The sequence below is a fragment of the Eleutherodactylus coqui genome, chromosome 2, assembly GCF_035609145.1.
Source record: "Eleutherodactylus coqui strain aEleCoq1 chromosome 2, aEleCoq1.hap1, whole genome shotgun sequence".
NCBI classification, from domain to species: domain Eukaryota; kingdom Metazoa; phylum Chordata; class Amphibia; order Anura; family Eleutherodactylidae; genus Eleutherodactylus; species Eleutherodactylus coqui.
The window spans coordinates 156,456,895-156,477,169 of record NC_089838.1 but is presented as its reverse complement, the minus strand read 5'-3'; the positions used below and the strand labels follow the sequence as shown (position 1 = coordinate 156,477,169).

The following is a 20,275-nucleotide window of genomic DNA, read 5'->3' as shown; positions in this document are numbered from 1 at the left end:
GTGGTTAGGTTGGACATTGATCCTGGTTTGCAGCCCTTGCAGCATAATCTTCTTGGTTGTGGCTAGCTGTTAGCAGAGGCTAATAGTTTAGATCTGAGTCATACGATGAGATTTCTTATGCACACACATTCTAAGGGCTTGTTCAGATTGGTACTATTTTGTTGTTTGGCCATATACTAGGAACTGAGCAATGAAGAAACCTTAACTGCTGGAAACAAACCTGACCGACCTAAGCGGTGCTGGATGGAGCCCATTGACTATAATTGGGTCCTCACAGCTCTCCAGCGTTTTCGTAGATGGAAGAGCACAGCATTCTGTGCCATTTTGTCAGGGGTTTTATGCCAGATCTGCTCTGGAGGCTCTGAACAGAACCTCCAGTGCAGATACGAACGCACCCTAATCCTGTTAGTGGCTCTTTAATAAGGATGTATTTTAGGTGTATTGGGCTTTTAGATTTTTAATTACCTGTATAACTGCAAATTAATGGCAAACAGTACTACTTCATATATAGTTTTTCTTTTTGGCAAATTGCAACAGCTATAAAAGACATGCAGCCGTTTTAACTATAGTTTGCTTTCAATTGACTCATTTTTTTATTTCCAGCATGATGCATTTGAGTTATTGGTTAATTTTAAGCTCATAGATTTTCATACCCCATGATATTTATTTTATATTAAACTGCAATTATTTTTCTTCAAATTGTGAAATCACTGTCTTCACCTCCTTAAGATGCAATAATTTGTCCAATGAATGGGATTTGGCTTGGAAGTAGGGCGAAAAGATTGAAACATTGATTTTGGCTCTCAAATTAACCATCTCCACATTCTGAAGCTGATGCCAGAAGCTGTTCTTCTGTCCCTACTCCCTTTTCCATTACTGCATGTTTTTCCGGCTTAAGCAAATGCTTCACTCGTTGGCTTCTTTTGGATGACACATTTTTCTTTTGCTTCTTAAATGATTTGTACCTTTCTTGAAAAGTAAGTTAGATGTATATGTGAAATGGTAAGAAAAAATTTTGCTAATATGGCAAAATTTATTTTGTGTGTACTGCATTCATGTTTTCCCCAACTGACCATTTCCAAAAGTGTTTTGCCCAGCAAACAATGTATTCTCTGTCAAATTTGTTATCCTGTATTGTTATGGTAAAGTTCTTTTTTGTTTTTGTTTTTCTCAGTCTTTTGGCAGTGGCAGAGTTAACACAATGTTTAGAGGTTTCCTTAGCAAACTTAATAGACTCCATCAAATTTCCAATAAAACTTTCAAAATGGCTTAATGGGCTATATTTACTAAATGACAACAAATGTTTGTTAATTTTGCTTAAATTTCAATGCCCCTATCGCAGATTTAGTAAACTTAAAGTTTACCTTCTATTTTAGATCGTTTGCGTTAATTTCCCATAAACTTTATAAAATGTATTGTTCATTGTGTTAAAAAAAATATGTCTAATAGCAGGGAATGTGATGAAATAAGTTTAAATGTTAAGTCCTCCACTGCTCCCTCTAGGTCTAGGGCCTCTGCTCTGGTGTTCCTCATTAATCTTTGTTTGCTTCGCTGCAGTGATGATATGCCATATATCCACATGACCACAATAGCCAATCACTGAGCTCAGCAGTCATATGCAGGCATCATTGTGGAGGCCGGTGATTGGCTGCAGCAGACATGAGGATGTACAGCATGTCATTGCTAGCAAGGACCACTAGAGTGGCAGCGCTGAAGGGCTAAACAGGTAAGTAATAGATTTTTGTTTTATACATTCCCTGGTGTTAGACATTTAAAAAAATAATCATCTGTTCAGAAAAAGTCATTGGATCTTCAAGCATCAGTGCATATTTCTTCACCAATTGTCCGATTGATCACCCAGAAAAGTCATTGCGGAGTGTGAACAATACTTGAAAACTTTCACACCAAGAGAGCGAGATTGATTGATTTGCTCACAGATTTGTTCACAGTTGCTTTAACATAAATGACTATGCCTTTATAGTAGGCGACTTTTCATCAACCAACGAATACTTTTAAAGTGAGCTTTCTTTGTATGTATGGCCTCAGACAGATTTTTTTGGTCATCCAACAGCTATTTAAAATGTCAAATTAGTTGCATGCCCATGCAGCTGTGTCTTGACTAAAGTTATTATCACGGACTGCAATTATGGCCATGCACAACCTAATTCTAAAAAAGTTGGGACGCTGTGTAAAATGTAAATACATGTAAAGAAAAGAAAAAGAATGCAATGATTTGGAAATCTCCTATAACCATTTTTATTCTCAATGGAATGTAGTACACATGTCCAAAGTTGAAAGCTTAGACATTTTTCAATTTCATGAAAAAAAAATTAACTAATTTAGAAATTGATGGCAGCAACACATCTGAAAAAAAAAATGGAACAGGAGTAAACAAAAGGCTGGAAAAGTGGTACTAATGAAAAGCAGCTGGAGGGTCAATTTTCTACTAAGTGACTTGACTGTGTATAAAAAGAACATTTTAGAGAGGCAGAGTCTCTGAGAAGCAAACCTAGTCAGAGGTCCACCAATCTGTAAAAAACTGTCTCTAGAAATTGTGGAACAATTTCAAAAAAATGTTCCTCAACATAAAATTGCGAAGACTTTTAATATCCCACCAACTACAGTACATAATTTCATCAAAAGATTTTGAGAATCTGGAGAAATCCATGGGGACAAGAGACAATACCAACGTTCGATATTGGATGCTTGAGATCTACGGGCCCTCAGGCATCACTGCATTAAAAACTAGCTTGATTCTATAATGCAAATCACTGCATGGGCTCAGGAATGCATCCAGAAATCATTGTGAACACAGTTTGCCATGCAATCCACAAATGCCAGTTAAAGCTGTACCATGCAAAGACGAAGCCATATATCAACACAATCCAGAAATGTCAACATCTTCTCTGGACCAAAGCTCATTTAAAATGCACTAAGGCAACACTGAAAACCGTTCTGTGGTCAGATAAATAAAAATTTTACATTTTTTGGAAACCACTGACATCATGACCTGTGGGCTCAAGAGGAGAGGGTCCATCATCCAGCTTGTTATCAGTGCAGCGTTCGAAACCTTGCATTTTTGATAGTATGAGGTTGCATTAGTTCCTATGGCATGAGCAGTTTGCACATCTTGAAAGACACTATAAATGTTGAGCAGTATATAGAGGTTGTAGAACAACATGTGCTCCCATCCAGACAACGTTTCCTTCAGAGAAGACCTTGCATATGACAACAGCATGGCTTCACAGAAGAGGAATCCGGGTGCTGAACTGTTCTGCCTACAATCCAGACCTTTCACCAATAGAAAACATTTGGCGCATTATGAAATGAAAAATCCGGCAAAGAAGACCCAGGACTGTTGAGCAGCTGGAATCCTACAACAGACAAGAATGGGACGACATTCTTCTTCCAAAACCCCAGCAATTGATCTCCTCACTTCCTAGACATTTACAGACTTTTGTAAAAAGAAGAGAGGATACCACTCAATGGTAGACGTGGCCCTGGACCAACTTTTTTGAGATGTGCTGCTGCCATTAATTTCTTTAAAATGAAATTGAAAAAATTGTCTCCCTTTCACTTTTTTATATGTGTTCTGTTGTAAATAAAATATGGTTATATGTCATTTCAAAATCATTGCATTTGTTTACATTTTACACAGTGTCCAAACTTTTTTGTAATTGGGGTTGTATATTTCAGTGTCTGTATTGCGCTCAAAACCTTAAAGGTACCCTGCCATCACCATTTCAACCCCAAAACCGACTTCACTGGCTGGCAGAGGATGAAAAATCAATCACTTCTAATGCCCTCTGTTTTCCTAATAGGCCCATCTACCTCTGCACCAAAGGTACCCCACGCCATATGCAACTGAATAGATAAGAGCCATCTGGGTGAGAAAAGTCACATTAATTGATTGAACTGCTGAGTTGATCCCACCTCTTTCTCTTGCTAGACAGGGTTTCCTGAAATGGGAGATATGACAAGCTGTCTACCCATAGAAAAGGGGCAAGCTTACCTCAGCAGCTCATAAATCAGCGTGACTCTTCTTGGTCAAATGACTGTTCTCTCCTTGTTTGCATATGGCAAGCTATAACTTTGGAACCTAACTGCAGAGGTACAAGGGCTCGTTAGGAAAAAGGAGGGTACTAGAAGGGGTTGCTTTTTCATCCTCTACCAGCCAGTGAAGTTAATTTTAAGGGTGAGATAGTGGTCACAGGTTCCCTTTGACGTATTGGGCAGTGCATAAAAAAAAGCATACTGTCATATGAAAACTGGGCGATATGCATACCCTTTTGAAATGCATTAGCCATGTTACGCATGTATGCGATACTGATCCTAAATGCAATCGCATGCATGAAGCCTTAGGCTTTGTCTACAAACATATTTTGAAGCCCAGCAGTACTAAAAGTCTGCATGTAGTGCAGGTAGCATTTACATTGTTATCAACCTGAGTGATAATGCTATTGAAATTCTTCTCTAATAAAATTTGTATAGTCCCAGGCAGAGGCGTGACTTGAAGCTCCTGGGCCCCAATGCAAAACCTGTAACAGGGCCCCCAACTGTAATGCTTTATTCATAGTACTGGGCTCCCTATATGGAGAAGAGAGGACTTCTGGGTCCGGGTGCAACCGCATCCCCTATAGTTACGCCAGTGGTCCCAGGCTAAAGTGCTTAAAAAATCACTTATTGCATCATAAACCAGTGATCTCCCCAGTCACATAACTATTGGCCATGTAGCTGTGTCAAGTAAATATAGCCCAGTGAACTATGCTTCAGTTAAGTAACTTTTATTTCCCAAATTCATATTAATGCAGTATATAAATCCATAATAATCTACCTAAACCAAACCATGTTCACATTTGTTTCTGTAAAGCAGTAAGTGCTATAATTTCTAATAAGACATTTTTGAGAATACCTCACAAATAGAATCTCTTTGCTTGAATTAATTCCTGATCCTGTTGTTTTAATTAACCAATGCTGTTTCCTGATACTTATATCTCTATTCCCCTTATCATCTATTACTTTGACTCACAGGCTGGTCACCCTCCTTAACTTCTTTGTTAACAAGCGGTGGTCCTGTTCCCCTGGCAGACAGGTCCACCCTTCTTCACCAAGCTGCTGCCCAGGGAAATGTCACTTTATTGTCAATGCTGCTTTATGAAGAAGGACTGGATATAGATAACTTATCTAAAGATGGCCATACTGCCTTGTATTCTGCTGCTGCCAATGGACATACAGGTAAGAGTTGTTCCAGTGATAATGGCCTATGAAACAAGATATACAAATTTGTTTTGAAAAGTAAATTTTAGTATAAAATTAAAATTCACCAGTTTTATTTTACTTCTGGAGTTTGAGGCCTCGGTCAGACGGGCGTTTTTTGCCGTGATTTGTGGATCGGATGACAGATGCGCACCCGCAAATCGCGTGACCGGGGCCGAAAAATCGCCCGAAAAATCTGCTGCTAGCAGCGTTTTCGGGGAAAAGGCCACGATCAAAGGAGCACTGTCCATCCCATTGCAATTCAATGGAGCCGGCAATACAGCCGGCTCCATTGAAAGCAATGGGCTGGGGGTGAGTGCGGGATGAATTTTCGGGAAGGGCTTAAAAATATAAGCCCTTCCCTGAAAAGCATCCAAAAATGTGTAAAAAAAAAAAAATATATATATACTCACCTTGTCCGTGCAGCCGGAGTTCAGCCGCGGCCGGCCGGCAGTTCTCCTGAACTGCTCTGGGTAGTATTCAGCAGCCGGGGATTTAAAATCCCCACCTGCTGAATGGGCTGCCTCTGATTGGTCACAGCCCTCACCAATCAGAGGCAGCTCTCACTCACCCATTCATGAATTCAAATGAATGGGTGAGTGAGAGCTGCCTCTGATTGGTGAGGGCTGTGACCAATCAGAGGCAGCCCATTCAGCAGGCGGGGATTTTAAATCCCGGCTGCTGAATACTACCCAGAGCAGTTCAGGAGAACTGCCGGCCGGCCACGGCTGAACTCCGGCTGCACGGACAAGGTGAGTTTTTTTTTTACACCTTTTTGGATGCTTTTCAGGGAAGGGCTTATATTTTTAAGCCCTTCCCGAAAATTCATCCCGCGCTCGCCCGCAGCTCATTGCTTTCAATGGAGCCGGCTGTATTGCCGGCTCCATTGAATTCAATGGGTAGACATCATGCTTCTCTGCCACAGCTGTTACAGCTGTGGCAGAGGAGAATGATTTCTGTAGTATATGTTCTCAATGGGGTCGGCGCTGCTGCCGCCGGCCCCATTGAGTGCATATAATAGAACACAAGGAATCGCAGATAGGCGCGATCTGCGATTTCTTGTGTCCTATAATTTATCGGACAAGCGCATAAAAAGCACACATGTGTCCGATACCATTGCAAAGCAATGGTTCTAAGAGATCGCAGATCGCATGCACATGCGCAAATCGCGCGCAAAAACGCCCGTCTGACCAAGGCCTAAGAGTGAAGTGCTAATTCTGTCTATATGCTATTACTGATATTTGGAGTCCTTTATCAGAACAGTCAGAAAAGTTTGCCTTCTAGACTGTAACAACCAATTAGATTTCTGTTTTCATATTTTAACTTCTGTTTCTTAAATTCGGTATGTGTATTATATCTAGCGCATGTCCCTCAGATGGACACAAAGTAACAGAGTTTGGGATTTGATGGTGGACTTGTGCTCTGTTCACATCTGCAACATGGTTCTGGTTTACAGTGGAAACCATGACACGGTGCTGGATCTGGTGCGTGATAGATACCACCAGTGCCAAACAGTCGTCATCGACTTTTTATGGATTTAGTTGTGGTGTAGGCTACTTTGACAGGAAGAATAGTGCTGTAGCAGCTCTCTTCTTTCCTCAAATCTGATGGAACCGCTGAAGAATCCTCTGATGCAGATGTGAACATATTTTAGAAACTGCAATCATAGTATCTCTCCAACTCCTTTTAAGGTTACGTTTAAAGGCCCATTTAGACGCAGCGATTATCGCTCAAAATTCGCTCAAAAGATGGCTTTCTGTTCTGTCTAAACGCGTGGCCATCATGCACTGTTTGTGCACTATTCATTCATCGGTGATTTCTAGCAAGCTAGAAATCACTGATGACTCTTATCGGTGCCGTGCACTGATTTTCTCATTGGGCGGCGCTGATAGTATTCTGGCACTTCTCAGCGGGACACCAGCTGAAAGCTCCGAGAACATTGCTGCTGTTTGCATATACAAAACATCTGCTTTGTTCTCAGAGCTATTGCCGCAGTAACCTGCTCCACCTGCATTAACTCTTAAGTAACTAATTAGAGTTATGCAAAGATAATCGCTCAAAACTGTTACTCAAACTGTCATTTGAGCGTTTTGGGTTTTTTTGAGCAATTTTATCTTTCCGTGTAAATGGGCCTTAAGATACGACAGATAATTTCAACAGCAAATTTGCCAGAAATCCACGGCAATCTCCAGATTTGTTACATTTGGTTTTTAGCATAGATCTGAAAGCAGATTTTAAAGTATGCACTATAAAGGGTGATATCCATAGTGAAAAATCGATGGCTTTTCTGCAGCATAATGAGTATGCTGCAAACCTGACAATTTGCAGCATGCTTATATTTTTGCAGGAATTAATTTTTTTGAACTAGGGAAAGATGAGATTTTGAAAACCCACTCCACATGTATTGTAGTGTAAATTGCCACAGAATTGCTGCTTAGAAACCGCACTAGAAGTCTTCATTAACAATGCCACATTTGGACCAGGCTTACGAAATCTCATTACTGTGGTTGCAAAAAAAGTAATAATTCTGTTGCATGGATTATATCACAGTCTTTTTTTTTTCTTTACAAAAAATGCCAGGTTCTTGTCAATATGAATGCAGTTAAGTTTTTTTTTTTTTTCTTCCTTTGTTTTTTTTTGTGCATATGTATATATAATATCTTGCAAATGTCATTTAGTGTGTATAATGTGTTGTTTCTTTGCAGCTATGGTACAGTTAAATGCCGATACTTTGCTCTGCCCCCACAACACATTTCTTGGCCTTTTTTCTTTTCTTTTGCATTCTCATGTTCTATTTCTGTTGACTTGCAGACTGTGTAAAGTTGCTGCTGACGTCAGGAGCACGAGTAGATGCTACTGTTTCAAGTGGCTTTACTGCCTTATGCACAGCAGCTGCTCAGGGACATTCAAAGTAAGCAGAAAATCACTGATCAAGTGTAACCTTCATTTTCTAGATAAGTGTATGTGAAGTGTTCATTACAAGTAAAGTTGTGTATAACGCATACATTCACAGAGATAGTACCCCAGGCAATGGTAAGGTTATTGAATCGTATTAGTAAGGTTGTCTTATAATACATTGGTCAACTTGCTAACCATGATTTAGGAAAACTAATAAATATGGACAATTAGGAGTGTTCATTCAAATCTGACGATACTGGAGTTGGTCTGTACACTTATGATTACCTTTTTAGGAGTCAGCCAGAGAAGGGGCACATAATTTAATTATTAGATTTTACGCCTACCCACTAAGGCCAACTGCACACGGCCGTGACTGGCTCCGCGGCGGAATTCCGCGGCAGAGCCTGTCATGGCGCCCACTAGAGACCCCCGAACTTACCTGCGGATCCGGCATCCTCGCTCCCGCATGACGCTTCGGCGTGACGGCCACGTCACATGACACGCCCACCGCATCACATGACGCGGTAGGCGGAGAGGCGATTTCACGCTATCTTCCGGCTTCCATTGAATGCAATGGAAGCCGTCCGCGCGTACACCCGCGGCAAATAGATCATGCCGCGGGTGAGGATGGGAGATTTTACGGTGCGGAATTCCGTGGTGGAATTCCGCACCGTGAGCCCTGAGCTATTAGGTTCAATAGAACCTAATAGCTGCGGGGCAACGCAGCAGATTTTTGCCGCGAATTACGCAGCGGAAATCCGTCTGTGGAAAACAGGCCTTAAAGTTACTATAATTTGATCTGAAGGGGTTGTCTTGCTACAGACAGGCCCTGTAATATGATATCCTAAACCCGCTCCTGAAACTTCTGGCCTTTTCCATTGTAATGTCCGCTGACATAAAACTGTAGTATTATTACATGGTGGTCATTCAGATAGCACCTCCCCAATATCATGTTCATATCAACCTACAACCCCTTTTAAAGGAACCCTAAACATAGAAAATGCACAAAAAATAACTATCCCTGCATTTCCTCCTTTCTTTTGATTCTGTTTTCTCTCATATTGCAGCTAATACTAATAAATAATATATAAAGACCTCTTGTCTCAGTCACGTTTCCCCTCCTTCTCACTGTCCTGTGTGCCACTGTAAGATCACATTCATACCAAGGTTCGGGCTTCAGTTTGTTATTTTGTTTTCCTGCTTCATTATGGGAGCAGAAAGCTGAATCCCTACCTGAACAGATCCGTCCTGTAGCAGTATTAAATGGCTCTGAACAGACCCTATTGCCTATAATGGGGTACATCCATATTCCACTATGCCCTCTGGCATTTTCCTAAATGAAATAGTGCATCATGCTGTGCTGTTTTATCTAGGATTTTATGCCAGATTTGTGCCGGAGGCTCCGAAGGGAACCTCCAATGCAGATGTGCAAGAAATGAAAAATACGTAGCTCCAGCAGCACTCCTGCCGACAACCTCCACAAGGGGTAGATCAGAGAAAGTGGTGCAGGTTAAAACTCAACCATATCTGGAAGAGTGAGTTACTTTATTGCATGCAACTTCAACATAATCAAGCAGCAACGTTTCGACCCACAGCAAAAACTGGGTCTTTGTCAATAATGTAACTCTTTCAGATATGGTTGTGTTTTAACCTGCACCACTTTCTGATGCTGCCTGGTACCTGCAGCAGCCTCCCCACTGTGCCTTGTCTGCAGGACAGATCTGTACTCTCTGCAGAATTTCTGCAAGACTGCTTCACGAATATAGAGAAAATGCTGCAAACTGACAAATGGCATGGGCAAGATTATTTTGTTTACTTTTATGACATTTCTAGGTTTAGTGTTCTATTAATTCTGTCCGCTCCTATATGCCTCATAAACTAAGGTAATGAGCTTAAGAGCCGAGTCCAGGGATATGAAACCTTCCCCACTGTTCGCCTGCTGTCCGCAGGATATATGCAGTCACAGCTTTGAAAGCGAACTACATTGGCGTGCTCCTAATTAGGACTAAAATGCATGCAGCCACAGCTTTGAAGGTAAATAGAAGGCTAGGGTTACATGGCAACTTTTGCTTGCGCCAGGGGTCATGTGGCCAAAGATCATTGTGTAATTTAATCTTGCTGTTTAGGCTACAATATTCAGTCTTAACTGAACAGTGTTCCTTATATGCAGGATACGCCAAATCTCCCATTGGAGGTATATATAGTTGTATCATATATAACTGATCATCAGTAGAGTCTTGGTTCTTCCTGTTTGGTCTTGGGTCTTCAACGTGTGGTGCAAAGTGTTAGTGACAGCAGAATGCAGTCCTAAGCTCTCGCTCATGTCCTGAAGGTTGTAGGTTCAATCCTTGTATGGTTCAGGAAGCCGGCTCAAGGTTGGCTCAGCCTGAGGTCGGTAAAATAAGTACCCAGCTTGCTGGGGGGTAGTGAACAAAAATTACCTGAAAGCTGTGGAATAAGTTGGCGCTATACAAATAACAACTCCATTCTCTTCCTATTTGTTTCTCTCACTCCGATATATGGAAGCTAGATACAGTTTCATCGTAACTCCTTAGTGACGGTTTGTCGGTATATTGTTATGAGCAAAAGCTCTTTGAGTTGTTAATATGAGTTAATAAGCCATTCATTATTTATACAGATAATTGACCCAACGCGTTTCTACTATTGTTTCCCCGGGAGTCTGTCAAATAGTTATCACAATATGCAATAAATATTTTAAAGTGACTTTGCTTTATTCATATTCCCCAAGCCAATACTGTTGTGCATGTCTCATAAACATCTGCTATAGCCTCCTAGGTTTTTAAACCGTTTGTGTAAATCAGTTTAACCCTACGGCTAATAGGTGCCATAACTTGTATGTAGAATCAGTTACTTTAAGAGAGATGTTGCTCCAAAAATATGTCCTAGTGTCTTGTACCTTCAGAGCAGTGACGTTTTTAGCAAATGCATCCATACCAGTCAGCCATAAACATTATGGTGTGACTTACCCAGAAACACCATTTTCTTCTATTGCTTTAGACCGCAAAGAAATAAAAGCATGTGCTCTTACTGCTATATACCAAAGTATCGTGGTCTGAAGATAGCCTATTTCTGCCACATAATAGAACATAGTGTTATGGAATAGTACTAACTAGTTTCACATATGGATTATCACGAACACTAAGTATAATGCCTAAGTAAGCCTACAGCGGCAATGATCTAGAATGTAGCCTATAGCGGCATGTGCTAATTTTGTTTGTCAGCCTGGGTATACTAAACAAACGCCAAGATAAAAAAGGTAGATTGCCACCTTCATTATAATGCTTGTCCGACACATAGCCAATCCAAAGACACCAAGTCATCAGTGAAGACCGATCACGTGACCAGTGTGTCATCGCATCGGACACATACATTGTGTGTCTGGTGTGATACTCCTCCTTATTGTTGCAAGGGGAACCGGGAAGCTACCACATCCCATGAGATGGCTGCTTCTTATTCATTTAGTCATACGGCAGTACTTCGTTAACCATTTAAATTTGATGTATCTCTACGTTTAACCATTAAACCATTATACCTCAAATTAGTTTTCAGGGATAATTCATTTTTAGCAGGGAGTTTACTTAGATCTCATTATTAGTATGATGTACTTAGTATCTAGACCATAAAACTCTATATTTCACTTTCCCTCTGATTTTGGACTGTCAAAACTATTTGAATTCAGAAAACTTTAGGGTTACTCCATAAAACATACTGCTCAGAATGTATAAAATAAAACCCCTATATGATTGCATCTCATTTAGCCCCTTTGGCTGTTTGCTTTGCAGCCTGAGGATCCCTTGGGCTTCCTTCCTCAGTATTAAATTATCCTCCTAAATTGATGGAATGTTTTGCCGACCTTAGTTTTTTGGACAGGGGCAAATTACTAAATAGATTATGCCAAATGACTTGCAGTTGGCATAGTACCTAATGTTATACTCCTTTCCAGTACTTGCATTCCTAAAGAGATCTCCTTTTTCAATATAGGGCACATTTGAAATGCCCAACTATTTTATTTATTCTAGTTAGGGAGCTAGGTTTTGTTTTCATGGATACTTCTTCCCCGTTTATATGTGATCATTGGATACTCAGATAACTCAAAAAGTGAGATAATCGAGTTAAGATTGAATATTGTACCGTAAGCAGCAAGATTTATGAACAACACTGAACCTTTTTGATATTGTATGTTAAATATATTTTAATGAGTAAATAAAGGTTATGTTTTTAGTGATTCCCTCTTCAGCCAGATAATAATTTTCTCGAGGGGTTGAGATGTGGCTGGCTTTTTATCATAGTCTGTGAATATGGTTAAATAGCTGAAAGATGCAATTGATGTATTTTCGGAGACAGAGCTGCCGGTCTATTTACAAGCTAAATTTATAAAAACAGTCTTTAAACAGTTGACAAATATAGAAAAATTATATACATTCATGGTGGGAGATTAGAGAGCTATCTAAAAGAATAGTATAGTCCCAAAGATTGCTGTGTAACACAGCAAGCTAGCACGGTCTCTAAATATCCACCAAGGTTAGATTTTTTTGCAACCTGTGCCCAAGTGTCAGTTTCCTGAGCTCCGTACTTGAGGTCCTATGAACCCATAACTTTAGATTATGTGGCTCATAGAAGCTGACAGATTTGTTTTAAGACTCAAAGCAATTTCTGGAAAGCAACACTAAAAGGTTCATGGGGAAATGTGCTTTGTGTAATGCTAGATAAAATATAGAAATATACATTATTTAGTGGCTAGAAACTGGGGTCAGCTTTAATGACTTTTGACTAGAGATGAGCGAGTATACTCGCTAAAGGCAATTGCTCGAGTGAGCATTGCCTTTAGCGAGTATCTCCCCCGCTCGTGACTGAAGGTTCAGGTGGCGGCGCGAGGGAGCGGTGAGTAGCGGCTGTCAGCAGGAGGGAGCGGGGGGGGGGGGGAGAGAGAGATCTCCCCACCGTTCCACCCCGCTCTCCCCCGCAGCTCCGTGCCTGCTGCCGGCACCCGAACCTGCAGTCTCGAGCGGGGGAGATACTCGCTAATGGCAATGCTCGCTCGAGCAATTGCCTTTAGCGAGTATACTCGCTCATCTATACTTTTGACCTTTTGTTAGACATACATTTGACAGATGATGCAGGGAACACATAAGATTTTTTCAGCACCTAAGGCTGGATTCACATGGGCAATTTTTATGCGCAGGTTCTGTCTGATAGCAGTATGGATTGAACTCGCACATGAAAAGTACCTATTTATTTCAATCTGTGTATTCACATTTTTGTCTTGGACCAATGGTCCGAAATAGAGAAATCAAAGGATGCCCTATTTTTGGGTGATTCCTGGCAAAGAATCGCCAGTATTTTCAATGGTTTCTTCAAAGATATCACATTACACTCTCATGAAAGTGCAATGCAATTTTTACCATTTTAACTATTGAAAATGCTTGCGATTTTCCCCCAGACGTTAAAAATGCACTTGAAAATTGTATGTACATAGGTGTGATTGCCGTCACAGATTAAAGAGTGTGATATTGGTTTGAGTTTCACTCGCCCGTGGGAATTCTGCCTAAATCTTGATATTTTTTTTAACTTATAGGCATGATATGTAATATGTTTTAATACAATTAGAAATTTTGCGTTGCTGTTTTCCCTAGATGTGCAGAGGAATTACTTGCATACAATGCTGACATCGACTATGTTGGTGGAGGACAAACCCCATTACATCTGGCCTGTAAAAATGGAAACTGTGAAACTGTTAAACTTTTGCTGGACTGTGGTGCCAATCTAAATGTTACGACAAATGTGAGTATAATCATGCAACTGTTCCCCAATTAGATAGATCTGTTTTGCTGCTGCTGTAAAATTAGACCATTGAGCCTGAGGTTCAACTAAGATCCACATATCTGTAGGCAATAGTTTGATGAGCTATTCAGCTATGTCCTTTTAGGTTTTATGAAAGCAGGCAACTAGGCCATATTGGCAGGAACAACTCCTAAGGCCTCGGTCACACCGCGATTTGCGGATCGCATGACGGATGCGCATCTGCAAATGACAAGGGGCCGAAAAATCGCCCGAAAAATCTGCTCCTAGCCGCGTTTCATTAGAAACGGGCCGGAGCACTGCAGTGCTGTCCAGCGCATTGAATTTAATGGAGCCGGCAATACGGCCGGCTCCATTGAAAGCAATGGGCTGCGGGCGATCTCAGGATGAATTTTCAGGAAGGGCTTAAAAATATAAGCCCTTCCCTGAAAATCATCCAAAACTGTGTAAAAAGTAAAAAAAAATATATACTCACCTTGTCCCGGCAGACGAAGTTCAGCCGCGGCCGGCCGGCAGTTCTCCTGAACTGCTGTGAGTAGTATTCAGCAGCCGGGGATTTAAAATCCCCGCCTGCTGAATGAGCTGCCTCTGATTGGTCACAGCCCTCACCAATCAGATGCAGCTCTCACTCACCCATTCATATGAGCTGCCTCTGATTGGTCACAGCCCTCACCAATCAGAGGCAGCTCTCACTCACCCATTCATGAATTCATGAATGGGTGAGTGAGAGCTGCCTCTGATTGGTGAGGCTGTGACCAATCAGAGGCAGCTCATTCAGCAGGCGGGGATTTTAAATCCCCGGCTGCTGAATACTACTCACAGCAGTTCAGGAGAACTGCCGGCCGGCCGCGGCTGAACTCCGTCTGCTGGGACAAGGTGAGTATATTTTTTTTTTTACTTTTTACACAGTTTTGGATGATTTTCAGGGAAGGGCTTATATTTTTAAGCCCTTCCCGAAAATTCATCCCGCGCTCGCCGGCAGCCCATTGCTTTCAATGGAGCCGGCTGTATTGCCGACTCCATTGAATTCAATGGGCAAACATCATTCTTCTCTGCCACAACTGTTCCAGCTGTGGAAGAGGAGAATGATTTGTCTAGTATATGTTCTCAATGGGGTCAGCGCTGCTGCCGCCGGCCCATTGAGCGCATATAGAGAAGAACAGGAATCGCAGATCGCAGATAGGTGCGATCTGCGATTTCTGTTCTATAATTAATTGGACGAGCGCATATGTGTCCGATACCATTGCAAAGCAATGGTTCTATAAAATCGCCGGACGCATGCGCAAATCGCGCGAAAAAACGTACGTCTGACCAAGGCCTAAAAGTGTGTTTATTTGGCTCAATGGAACATAATTAAAGGGGTTGTCCCGCGCCGAAACAGGTTTTTTTTTTTTCAATAGCCCCCCCGTTCGGCGCGAGACAAACCCGATGCAGAGATAAAAAAAAAAAAACGGGTAGTACTTACCCCGCGCTCCGGTGACTTCTTACTTACCTTGTGAGGATGGCCGCCGGGATCTTCACCCTCAGTGGACCGCAGGTCTTCTGTGCGGTCCATTGCCGATTCCAGCCTCCTGATTGGCTGGTATCGGCACACGTGACGGGGCGGAGCTACGAGGAGCCGCTCTCCGGCACGAGCGGCCCCATTCAGAAGGGAGAAGACCGGACTGCGCAAGCGCGTCTAATCGGGCGATTAGACGCTGAAGATTAGACGGCACCATGGAGACGGGGACGCTAGCAACGGAGCAGGTAAGTGAATAACTTCTGTATGGCTCATAATTAATGCACAATGTACATTACAAAGTGCATTAATATGGCCATACAGAAGTGTATAACCCCACTTTGTTTCGAGGGACAACCCCTTTAATGGTGATGTGAAAATGGCAAAAAAAATGTCAGGTTGTCTTTGCTACTCCACTAGTAAATAATTGCTGCATATTAAAGTCTTTACTCTCAAAAACATTCTGTATTGCTCGGTTTCATTGTATCTTAAGAAGTCTCCCATTGGCATGATCCCTATCCATATGCCCTAATTACTCACTATCTTACATCTGAAGGGGAGCATAAGCGCAGCCCCAGCTGTATTTCTCAAAGTGAGCTATAACGCCGTGTCGCATTCAACGCCAATCCTAACTTTTCTGAACTCTGCTCTGCAAACAATGATTATAATGTAGAATTTAAATGGTACACTTTTATTTTACCAGTTTCCCTTAATTTGAAACAGACATAGTTCATATTATTGTGACTTTTAAGAGAATCTCTAAAAATCTCTAAAAATGCGCCCCAGTCATGTGATAGCTCCCGCAGTCGCACAGCTTGTTATACCTGTAATATAAAAAAAAATCAAATGACTGAGTCGTGGATAGATTGCGTTTTAACAAAATTCTTAAACATCTTTTTATATGTCAGCTTCTTGTGAAAGTTGATCTGAGCTTTATTTTGTTTGTACTTTCTTCTGCTGAGTGTTGAAGATCATTATTGTCTGCATTAAGCCCTATATTGATTTTAAATAGTTCTTAGCATTGCATTTACATTACTTTCCACATTTCTAGACTGGCTGGACACCAATTCATGCTGCAGCAGATTCTGGGAATACAGACTGTCTTAAGCTCCTTATGTATCATCATGGAAGCCAAAGTCTTTGTGATTCCCATAAGGAATTTGATGTGAGACTTTATGATCTAAAGAACAAGGACAACAGTAATCTCGAACCTGTCATTTCTGCAACACTGATCAATAGTGCAGACAGCGAGGGATGGACAGCTGCACATATTGCAGCATCTAAAGGTTTTAAGGTATGCTTTTCAAAAGCTTCCTCTTGTTATGTAGCGTATAAGGTTAGATTTTCTAGAATGTTTCCAAGGAGTTTAATCATTAACTTATCCAATGACGTCTTTCTATCTAAATGCATTGTTTCAGTATAAGCTCTACCAGATGAATACATTTTTTTTTAGAGAAGCATGGGTAATAACAAAGTAGAGTCCACATACAGCAATCTTAGATCTACTATTACCAAACATGTATCATACTTGCGGCTATTAATACATTAACCCCGTAAGGGCATGACCTATTTTGGGTTTAAGGATGCAACTATTTTTTGCGGATTTTCATTTCAACTTTTTTTTATTTTTCCGTCAACGTGGCCGTATAAGGGCTTGTTTTTTGCGTGGCAAACTATATTTTTTGTTTGTACCATTTTTGGGTGCATATAATGTATTGTAAAGCTTTTATTATTTTTTTTGAGAGCAGGGAGAGAAAACATCAATTCTGCCATTGTTTTTTACTTTTTTTTTTTAACCGCGTCAAAAAGTTTAAATGACACAATACATTTTTTTTTCTGCGGCTCAGTACAATTACAACAATACCAAAAACATAATACCACAACATATAATTTTTTTGGTTTTTCCACTTTAACACAATAAAAACCCTTTTCTTTTGGAAATTATAATTATTTTTGCATTGTTTCATTCAAAGCCACATATCTTTTTTTTATTTTTTCATGGTTGGAGCTCTGAGGCCTTGTTTTTGCATCACAAGCTGTAGTTTTTATTTTTACCATTTTAGGGTACATATGGCTTTTTTGATCGCTTTTTTGCGGGTTTTTTGGAGGTAAAATGAATAAAATTAGCATTTTTTTCCCCCAATTTTTTATTTATTTTTTGCTGCGCAGGATAATTAGTGTGCTCAAATTATAGCACAAGTCATTACGGACATGATGATACTACACATTTGGGGCTTTTCTTAAATTTTTAATTTTTTTTCATATAAATAGGGGAAAATTGAGCAAAAAAGTTTTTTTTTTTTATTTATTTTTTTTTTAATGTTCTTTCTTTTTACACTGTTTCTTTAGTTTTTTTGCAATGTTTAGGTTTCTGAACTGGGCCCAATCCATAGCAGCTATGATCGCTATGGTAAGGCATTACAGGACTTCTGTACTGCAATGCCTTATCACTGGTTAAAGCGATCATAGGCAATGGCAAAGCAGAACGCATGTAGCTGGCGTCCTGTTGCCATGGCAACCTATCGACCCTCACCGATTTACATCAGGGTGGGGGTGTCCAATGACATCACAGAGGGAGCGCCCTCCCTCTGTGAGCCCTTTACATGAAACAATCTACATAGATTGCAGCGTGTAAGGGGTTAACAGCGGGTGTCACTGTCCCAATGCACCCCCACTGTTGTAGCGGGAGGCCAGCTATCAGTAACAGCCAGCTCCCACTGCTGGATACCGCGAGATCTCTTCAGATCCCATGAAATCCACATGACGTAAGGTTACATCATGTTGCCTGAAGTACCACCCTGCCATTATGTAACCTTACGTCCTGTGACAGGAAGGGGTTAAAGCCACAATGCCCACTTCAAAGCTGTGCTTTTTTCTCTTTCAAACCCAAGGGTAAATACAGGACTCCAGACCAATTGCTATCTCATTTGTCCACATGATAGTGATAGCCTAGGAAACTGCATTTCCTGTTGTTGTCCGTAATGATCATGATAGTCCTAGTCAAGCTAAAATCTATAAATGAAGCACTGTACTGCAAAATATCATTACAGAACGTTAAAATACAGTGATTAATTTGTGTTTTTGGTTTCTTTTTAACCCTGTTGGCTCCATACATAGAATTAAAGGGGTTTTCCATGGAAATACTATTGATGACCTATCATCAGGATAGGTTATCAATAGTTGATTGGCGGGGGTCGGCCGCTCGGGACCCCGACCGATCAGCTGAGCGAGCGCATGCTGTCAGTGCCGCAATAATACAGAGGTCAGAGTGGAAGCCTCCGCGCTGACCTCTGTATAGTGGCTGGTGCTTGTAACTGGAGACCAAATCAATGGGAGCCATGCCTACAGCTACAAGCACCGCCCACTACATGGGAGGTCGGCGCAGAGACTTCCACTCTAAATACACAGACGTTGGAGTGGAAACCTCCACGCCGACCTCCCATGTACTGGCCGGCACTTGTAACTGCAGATATGGCTCTCATTGACCTCAATGGGAGCCATGCCTGCAGTTACAAGCACCGGCCACTACACAGAGGTCGGCACGGAGGCTTGTGCTCCGACCTCTGTGTTATTGCGGCGCTGACAGCATGCTCCCACTTAGTTGATCAGTTGGCGGACCTCGAACGATCAACTATTGATGACCTATCCTGATTAGAAGTCATTAATAGTATTTCACTGGAAAACCCCTCTAATGTTTTCCTTAATAGATAGTCTAAGAAATCTCTCTGTACGTGATTGGCACTAATACTTGTGAATCTGGAGAACCATTACACTTAAAGGGTTAACACAAAAAAGTAATTTCTATGTATGTCATTAAAATAATAATGACTTTCTTAGTACTGTCTTTAGTTTTCAGGCTTTCCTTTGTTCTCACTGTACAGTTCTCTGTAGTTTTATCTCAGCAGGAGAAGTTAAGTCGCAGTCATAAGTGATAGTACTGAATAGCATCTCTCAAAGTGCAGTGGCCCATTGTTTGAGTATTTCAAGGGTCTTTTTTAATGCAAGCAGATTATTCACAGAAATGCGTTTTGTTTCAAATGTTTATCATCCTGTCATTTGGATTTGCATGAAAAAGGCTGGAAACAATACAGCCCTCCGCTCACCTGACAGGAGTTTAGAGGAAACTGCTTTACTAAAGAGGTTATTGTACATGGTGGATACTTTATGGTACAGTACAACAAATGAATACTACAGGCTTACTACCCAATATTCTTTTGCAAACTATCATTGCTTTGTAATTGAACTAACGAGCAAAAAGATTCTCATGTGAAATGTTGGGCAATGCAAAAAATAAACAGAGAACTTTTGCATTTGTAATAGGAAGTGCAAGATTGATTTATACAAGAGTAGATCATTAGAGGAGCAAAACAAGCAATTGATCATCCACCACCCAGTGCCCTCCAGCACTTCAGACCCTCCCAGTAACAAGACATTGGAGTTAGGGAAGAGTAGATCAAACCTGTAATAAAATAAACCTATTGATATGTAGCGGACTGAAGTACAGAACTTCATTCTCCTTGTATACCTGCACCATTACCTAAGAGAAAGATCATGGTCAGGCATACATTTTTACTGCTCTACGGAGACTAATAAGTAGCTGCCAGATATTTGTAGCCCCATTAACGCCCCGTTTGAACAAAGCAACCTTGGTAAAATCCAACATGCCAAATCTGAGCAGAAGAAATTGGGGGACAGTGGTATTGCAATTGTATATATTAGATTGTTGTCAAACCCCGCTGACATCAGGAGGATCTGACAAAATTGTCTGTTTATGTCCAGAGGAAGTTAAGTTGATTTATGACA

At 41.0% G+C, this 20,275-nt stretch overlaps 1 protein-coding gene across 1 annotated transcript in view; it reads left to right on the top strand.

Annotated features, from left to right (window-relative positions):
* Positions 1-20,275, top strand: part of CTTNBP2 (cortactin binding protein 2) — a 111,579-nt gene that overhangs the window by 49,349 nt on the left and 41,955 nt on the right. Inside the window, exons 5-8 of the mRNA XM_066591818.1 lie at positions 5,032-5,235; positions 8,068-8,167; positions 13,809-13,956; positions 16,524-16,766. Coding sequence (XP_066447915.1) covers positions 5,032-5,235; positions 8,068-8,167; positions 13,809-13,956; positions 16,524-16,766 — 695 coding nt within the window. The remainder of the gene's footprint in view (positions 1-5,031; positions 5,236-8,067; positions 8,168-13,808; positions 13,957-16,523; positions 16,767-20,275) is intronic.